The sequence below is a fragment of the Aplysia californica genome, unplaced genomic scaffold (assembly GCF_000002075.1).
Source record: "Aplysia californica isolate F4 #8 unplaced genomic scaffold, AplCal3.0 scaffold01084, whole genome shotgun sequence".
NCBI classification, from domain to species: domain Eukaryota; kingdom Metazoa; phylum Mollusca; class Gastropoda; order Aplysiida; family Aplysiidae; genus Aplysia; species Aplysia californica.
In genome coordinates, this window is record NW_004798354.1 from 4238 (window position 1) to 12889 (window position 8652).

Genomic DNA, 8652 nt, shown 5'->3' on the forward strand with positions numbered 1-8652 from the left:
AGTTATTATTCATAGCAATAGCAATATGATTATTACAATAATAATAATATTAACGTTGAGTAATTTTAAATGCAGTTGTATGTCTTCGTATGTTTCTGTTATAATTTTATGACATATGTTTTTAGTTCAATACCATTCACATTCATTTTTAAGACTCACATTTCCGTGTGAATTTTACTTTAAAACGTTGATTGAAAAAACGCAACATTAAATTTTGCAGTTTCAAAAGACACTCAAGCTTAGGAAGTCAAAAAACATTGGGGACCATTTGCACGATAATCTAACTCTGTAACACCAGGCATCCCCCATCCTCCCTCGATCACAAATATCTCGACTTCTATTCCAGATAAGTGGATATTTGTTTTTCTAAACATTAAAAGCAAGACAAATGAACAAGCGTTAAAAAGTACTTATTCCTCACACACAAAGAAAATAATTAAATTGGCATGCGCCTGATTCCACCTTGTGGTAAGACTTCACGTACGTGTGTGTGTGAGGGGGGGGGGGTGGTTGGGTATGCGTTCGGGTGTCTTGTGTAAGTGTACATTGCTAATTAATGTTTAAAAAGATAAAGGAAAAGATATATTAAACCAAACTACGAAAAGTCAACAACAAATACAAGACATGTGAGGATCATTTAAAATGTAACATTCTTGAAAATCATTTCAATTTTAGAAGGACATGTACTACCTTTAGCTGGTGGGAGACACTTGGCCTCAGGAAAAATTTTGCCGGCATTCAGACATCTAATTTGGCATCATTTATATCTTAGTGTTTCTCGAAGGTTCCATGGGCAAGTTGCGCTCGTGAAAGTTCTCTTGGTGGCCCTAAAATCGATGAGAGTAGACTTCGGCGACAGCCTGGGCAAAAATTGAAAATTAATTCCTACCAAAATTGAAAATACTCTAGTCAGTACACTCGTAGAGCGCACAAAGTACTTTCGAAATCGGAATGTGGCTGCCTGAAAGCACGGGACTCTACATTGTAGGAAAAATGGTCACATTAATAAGTAAAAATCCGTTGCATTTAGGGTTGAGGGAACGCAAAGAAGAAGAAGGAAGATGAAGAAGAAGAAGAAGAACAAGAACAAGAACAAGAACAAGAACAAGAAGAACAAGAATCTATGTTATTAGCTACTCTAGTGGAAGATGGTGGCAACCATGTAAAGTGAGATCTTCGAATTCTTTGACCTACATATTATGACTTGAATGTGACATTGTTATAATTTCTGACGGGACTGCCTCCTTTTCAAATCAGTGCCGTTACCCCAAGTTATTTTTTTTGTCCTCTAGGCTATCAAGACTATCTATCAACCCTACACATGGTATATAAATACTATAATTATCAATGGCAATTATGTGGATTTTTGTCGGTAGGTAGCTTTTTTATATAATGCCAGGATTAATATAATATTTAATTTTTACCAAAGCCCCTAAAACGTGTCCATTGAAAAGGCACAAGCTTTCCTGACCTGATGTAATTCAACAGAGACTAGAATTTTCGAACTGTTTGAATATTAACAGTAGATATCTCGATGACATTCTCTAGTCCTTGAGTGAGAAAGCTGTTGAAAATTGTGTTGCCCCCCGAGCTCATTTTTCCGTCGCCATTAAAATGTCGTGGTATACAAGCTTTCTGAAGAACAAACAGAACAAACACATGAATAAAGGCATACCTTGTCTTGCGATGTCTTAGCAAAAGGTGAAATGATCAATGTAAAGCTTGCTTGTTATATTTGTTGGTAGGCCTCTTTAAAATGTGTTACGAGTTTTATTGATAAGAAATGTTTGTGCTTTTATTTTGACACTAGATCTATCACTACGTGAGTGCTCAAATTGTTGTCTTTCCCAGCCGTCCCCTTTTTTGTCCAGACTACTATGCCCCCATCACCACAATCAGCATCTTCAAAAATGTTTCCTCTCTTCCTCTACATTTCTCTCTCTCTCTCTCTCTCTCTCTCTCTCTCTCTCTCTCTCTCTCTCTCTCTCTCTCTCTCTCTCTCTCTCTCTCTCTCTCTCTCTCTCTCTCTTTCTCTCTCTCTCTCTCTCTCTCTCTCTCCCTCTCTCTCTCTTTCTTTATATATATATTTTTTTTAATTAGTTTTTTGTTTAAATTCACATAATCATCATCTCTATCACCTCCCATTATTCCCATCGTCTTCAAAATCATCATTGCTCTCAGCTCCTAGACAAGTGTATATGTAAGTACACTTATAACTGTAAAATCATAACACGTTACAATGAATATATGGATGCAAATAGTTAACATTATCATGTGCATCGTTTTAAAACTTATCAAATGGCGTCAGTTAGATAGGCACGGTTATTGAATGAGAAGTACATGTACGTGCCATCAACAAAATACAAATTAAAGTGTCAAAATCCATCATCATCAATGCCTTTCACCCCAGGCAGGGTATAGGCCACATACAAGCTCCTTCCATTTATCTCTATCCTGGGCCATCCTTCCTAGCTCGTTCCAAGGGAGCTTCATATTTCTCATGTCCCTTTCCACACATCTCCTCCATGTCTGTCGTGGCCTACCCCTGCCTCGCGCTCCCTGTGGGTTCCATTTCAGTGACCGTCTTGTGATGTTTGAGCAGTCAAAATTAGGATGTCTGTAATCTTTAGGTCGCATAGCATCCGACACAAAAGAGTATTTCATCTCTGTGCTGGGGTTTAATATATTAGCTGTATCCAATTCGAGAATAATATCGCCTCTCGTTGAGAGAACAAGAGGTTTTTCGTGATACCAGCTGGGTCAGACATGGTCGAGTTTATTTTTCATTTGTTGGCTCCAGTGTTTTCCCATAGACTAGAGATATATAGCGCTTGACCTTACTTTTAAAGTCTGTCTGTTGATCCCAACAGGAGATACACGGATTATTTCGCCAGAAGATCAACCTCACTATAACCTCGGATCCCAGGATGGTATTGCAGTCATGCAAACACAATAGGCTTTTCCTAGTCAGCCAAGGAGTGGGTATTCTGCTTTTCAATCCTATTCTGAATTTAAGATTCTGTTTCCAGTTCATGAAAGCTGCAACATTTCAACTCTTCACCCCTCTTCTATGCTCCCTATCTCTTTCCTCCTTCCACAATGACGACTTCAACAGAAAAATGAATACACCTTCCAATTACCATTTACTGCGCTAAGGTCAAACATTCCACTTGAGGAAAGGGTACGAAGAGCTTGATTTTTGAGGAAGAACTTTAAATAGGTTAATTTTCAAAATGATTTTTCTGTAATGTAAGCGTGGTGGAAATAACTCTAACACGTTCAAGTTAAGGGGAAGGGAGAGAGGGAGAGCGAGAGAGAGAGGGGGGAGGGAGAGAGAGATAGAGAAAGAGAAAGAGAAGGAGTGTGAGAGAGAGAGAAATAGAGAGTGGGTGAAGAGAAAGAAAGAGGAAGAGTGTGAGAGACAATAAATGAGAGAACGTGATAGAAAGAAAGTCTAAAGAGAGAGAGAGAGAGAGAGAGAGAGAGAGAGAGAGAGAGAGAGAGAGAGAAAGAGAGAGAGAGAGACTAGGGGAGAGAGAGAGAACGAGAGAGACAGAGAGAGAGAGAGAAAAAGAAAGAGAGAAGAGGGGGATAGGGAGGAGTGAAATTAAGAGAGGGAGTGCGTGTGTAACAAAATAATGAATTTTTTTAGGGTAAAGGTATAACGCCTTTATTAACACAATGTCCATCCTCGAAACGAACGAACTAAGTGGGATATTCGTGAAAAGTGCCTGTCCTCAAGGACACAATGCCGGGCAGAGCTGAGGCTCAAATCCCCGAACCCGCAATCTCACGATTGCCAGTCTGGTAGCATATACCACTAGGTTCCCAACGCCACCAGAAAGTGTATGGAAAAGTTTTAATGAGAGAACGTGAGCGAAAGAAACAAAGTAAAGAGAGAGAAAGCGAGGGGGGTGAGAGGGATGGTGAGAGGGGGGTTGGTGGAATGGGGAGGGAGGGGCGTTGATTGACGTTCAACTGGGTGCTTTCGCTTTATCAGACACACAAGTAAGCCAGCCAACTTTAAAGTGTGACCAACCCCCCCCCCCCACCCCCCACCCCCCAACAAAAACAACAACAAATAAAGAAAGAAAGAAAGAAATAAACAAACAAATACATAAAATATAAGAACAATTTTAAAATAAATAAATAAATAGAAGAAAATATATAATTTGTTTTTGTTTGTAATTATTGAGGGCACAATTCACAATAGACATTCATTTCTAAATGACACGTCGTTATGCTTTTTCATCTATACGCACATAACGTTGCTCTTTCACTGTCATCGAGTCCTCTGATTACATGCACTTCGGACGTTTTGTTTTGTTTGGTTTGGGTTTTTATTGTAAGTGTTTTACTGGGCTCGCAACTGCAAAAGGTCATATGAGCTTTTTCAGTTGGTAGGACATTTTGAATGTTGCCCGGGTGGCGGCTGAAGCCTACTCTTATCGATTTTAGACCACCAAGGGATCTTTAACGTACGCAACTTGCACACGGGCCCTCAGAGATTTTTTCGCCCTTGTCCGAAAAGGCAAGGTGTAGATCGTTCCTACGAGAAGATCAGGGGTATCGCTGAAAGACAGCAGTAAGAAGGAGCCAAAGAGTAGCAGTAGGGAGGCTGCAGAAAGATTCAGGAGCAAAGGATGCGAGGGGGTGGGGGCAGAAAGAGGAGACGAAAGCAGACGACAGAACATTGCCAGAGAGCAGGAAAAGAGGTGAAAGGACACAATTTTAGAGAAGAAAATATTTCGGTCGCAACCTGGATTCGAGCCCGGGACCTTTGAATGAGAGGCCAACACCTTAACCTCTAGGCCACGAGAGCCCCCTAGCAAGTCTTTGATAGATAAAAGTTACCTATAGATCTAGAGTTACAGAAAGAGTTATATAAAATACGGATGTATGTGTGTATGTTGGAGAGAAAGGGTATGAAAGGTTAAGAAAGGGAGAGAAAGGGGTGAGAGAGGAGGAGGGGAAATAGAGAGAGAGAGAGAGAGAGAGAGAGAGAGAGAGAGAGAGAGAGAGAGAGAGAAAGAGAGAGAAAGAGAGAGAAAGAGAGAAAGAGAGAGGGGGGAAGGAGGCCTACTCTACTATAAGACGACTGACATGGTGATGGTGCTTGTGATTTTGGGTGCAAAATTTTAGATAATAAAGGGAACGGTCAGAAAAGAGAACGGTTTGAATGTTCACGTGATGTTGAAGTCGAGGTAGATTTATCTGAGAGTGTTATATAGACAAACCACCAAAAAGTATAAATTATAAGTATAACAAACATTGGTCATTTCACCTTTTCCAGGAGACATCACAAGACAAGGTATGCCTTTGTGTCTCCTCTCTGTGTGTTGGACACTATAAGTAAAAGTAGGCTACATAATATTATACTGTCAGGTATAACAATACATTTTTTCCTGCCTCCTATCTCATTCGGCAAAGAATCTTCTTTAAAAGGATTTTGTTTTACCGTGCAGAAACAAGAACTGTGTATTCAGATATCCCTCAAAGAAAACCCAGTCTCAACTGGTTTCGCCAATGTATCCAGTCGGTTTAGCAACGGAGGCTATCACTGAGCTGTCCTTATTCTTCAACATTGTTCACAAAATCAATTCTCAAATTAGAAACCCTGACGAAATTGCTTGACAATAAAAAAAACGACAACGCCCAATAATGTTACGTTTGCTTACTTATTCACACTCCAGAAGCTGCCATTAATTTGACAATAATTTTGTTACATTGTTAAAAGGGAGGTGAGAAAGTAAGTTTGATAGCTTCTCACGCCATTTTCGAAATCATACAGCTTTTATTTTCATGTACACTTAACTTCAGACGAAATTTAATAAGTTATTTTAGAGAAATAAACGCTACTGTAAAACTATAAGAGAACGTGCATTCTAGAACTTGAATGGATACGTCTCGTTCACTGTTGAATTATTTTTTTTTATGGCGCTCGTAACTCCGTAAGGTCATATGAGCACGCAGGACACATTAAACATTTTCAGTTTGTAGGAAATTTTGAATTTTGTCCGGGTTGTGGCCGAATCCTCTTTGTATCGATTCTAGACCACGAAGAGTTCTTCAGCGTGCATAACTTGCACACAGGACCTCCAAGATTTTTTCGCCCTTGTCCGAGGAGGCTAGGTGTAGATCTTTCCTACCAGAAGACCAGGGGCAAGGCTGAAAGACAGCAGTTACAAGTAGCCAAGGAGAAATAGTAGAAAGGCTGCAGAAAGAGTCAGGAGCCCAGAGGAGGGGGCAAAGGATGTGACGGTGTGGGGAGCAGAACTCGGAGACGAAAGCAGACGACCGAATAATATATTGTTAGAGAGCAGGAAAGGAGGTGAAAAGAGACAAATTTAGATAAGAACATTTTTCCGTAGCTATCCGCATTCGAACCGGGGACCTTTTAATGAGAGTCGAACACCTTAACCTCTAGGCCACAAGAGCCCCCCTCCCCCTGTTTTGTTTATAACTGAGAATTTAGAATGATAAAATTAAGCAAGTTGTGCCTGTTGTCTTCAGATGATCAAGCTCGCAGTATGTGCCCTCGCTCTTACCGTGGCTTCGGCCAACACAGACACGAGCTGGCTCATCTTCAAAGCTAAGTATAACAAAGCATACAGGTACGCTGTAAAAATGAAAAAAAAGTCTTTTATTTTTCTTCTTAGAAACACCTGTTCCAACATACAAATGTATTTAACCCCATCTGCTTACTTATTCTTGCCTTTAAGTTTTGCAAGTTAAAATATCAGTAACATACGCTTTCCTGTCTTCTCTCTATCTTAGTGTCATCATTTTCTGTGTTACCTGCTTTCACCCCACCCCCCCCTCTCTCTCTCTCTCTCTCTCTCTCTCTCTCTCTCTCTCTCTCTCTCTCTCTTTCTCTCTTTTTTTTTCTTTTCTCTCTCTCACTTAATATCCGTTCGTTTGGTTAAACAAGCACAAAAAATGTAAGCGCTGACTTATTAATTCATACACTCGCTTTTCCACTCACTGATTGAAAAACTCCTTCTGCCCCTCATTCCCTGTACAGTGGAGATGAAGACATCATCCGTCGCTTCGTGTGGCAGTCCAACCTGAAAAAGATTGAGGAACACAATGAACTGTATGCCCGAGGAATCAAGAGCTACTACCTGGGAGAGAACAAATACGCTGATATGGTTAGACCAAAGACTTGCTCACAGTCAGTTATCTCTTCATCGTAATAAGTATTAAGTATAGATCCCCCACAACCCTTTTCCACTCATCTTTGCACACCTTGTTCGTTTTACTTCTCTTAACTGTAATCCTTAAGGTATAAACGGGAAAGGCTTTTGAAAATAGTACTATGAAGTAAGCCACTGTACTGTCAACGTTGTCATTTTCGCGAAGTCGCAGCAGACTGGCAAATAGATAATAGATGAAGAACATGGTAAAGGTTGGAGCTCAAAATCTTGAAAATTCTCTCTTTAAATGTTTTCTCGTCCAGCCTAAATCAATTAAATGGCCTTATGTCTTTCCCGGAACACTCACAGAATACGAAGTCATGCATAATCTCCAAATAACAAAACATACATCATATCTCGTAGAGCGTTGAACTAAACAAAAGAGCTCTAACGGTTTTCTGTCCTCATCCCTAGACCACCGATGAGTTCAACAGGATAATGAACGGCTTGAACGTACACAAAGAGCCAGGCAAATACGTGAGTGGCCAGTACAAGGCTTACCTGCCCGACTCCGTGGACTGGAGGGAAAAAGGATACGTCACACGTAAGAACGATACAATAACACACACACATATATATATATTTGGATTCTATATATTAATATATATATATATATAAGTGTGAGAGAGAGAGAGAGAGTGTGTGTGTGTGTGTGTGTGTGTGTGTGTGTGTGTGTGTGTGTGTGTGTGTGTGTGTGTGTGGATGTGTGTGGATATGTGTGTGTATGTACTCTGTGTGGGTTCCATTTGTGTGTGTGTAACGATGCGTGTATGTGTGTCAGTGTGTGTGTGTTTTTGAACTTCTATGCATGTTATATTCACACCTCCACTAAAAAGCGGAAAGTCCAGGTTCGAGCCTCCCTCGTGCCTACCCAGCAGTAATGGGTACCTGACTTCGAGTTGGGAAAGTAAAGGCGGCGTGAAAAGGAACTGGCCACCCTACGGCACAATATGCCGAAGGCCTATGAAGTTGTCTCACTAACAAGGCAATCACCAATGTCTGGATCGGATGCGGGAACAACTTTACTACCAAAAAAATAGAACCAAGTACCTGATTCAATACTTATCACCGCATTCGCACTACCAATCCCACAACTCTTCTCTCAAGACTTAATTGATTTAGCTTTTAAATTCCGGTTCATTCAACAACACATACATGACCGTGTCACTGTTTTGTAAAGCGGTCAAGGACCAAGGAGCGTGTGGATCTTGCTGGGCTTTCTCTACCACTGGAAGTCTCGAGGGTCAACATTTCAATTCTACTGGAAAACTGGTCAGCCTTTCCGAGTCTAACCTGGTCGACTGTTCGAGGAAATGGGGTATGTTCATGATGTAGCGTGTTTCTTATCAACAGCAAAACTGTGCCATGTCTTCTTCTTCTTCTTATCCTCCTTCTCCTTCTCCTTCTCCTTCTCCTCCTCCTCCTCCTCCTCCTTCTCCTCCTCCTCCTCCTCCTT

The 8652-nt window shown here is 40.7% G+C and overlaps 1 protein-coding gene across 1 annotated transcript in view; it reads left to right on the forward strand.

The window, feature by feature from the left end:
- The first annotated feature begins 6513 nt into the window (after positions 1 to 6513).
- The window catches only part of LOC101854682 (cathepsin L1-like), an 8972-nt gene continuing 6833 nt past the window's right edge, over positions 6514 to 8652 (forward strand). The window contains exons 1-4 of the mRNA XM_013089932.1: positions 6514 to 6614; positions 7025 to 7151; positions 7611 to 7740; positions 8377 to 8514. Of these exons, the coding sequence (XP_012945386.1) occupies positions 6514 to 6614; positions 7025 to 7151; positions 7611 to 7740; positions 8377 to 8514 (496 nt within the window). The remainder of the gene's footprint in view (positions 6615 to 7024; positions 7152 to 7610; positions 7741 to 8376; positions 8515 to 8652) is intronic.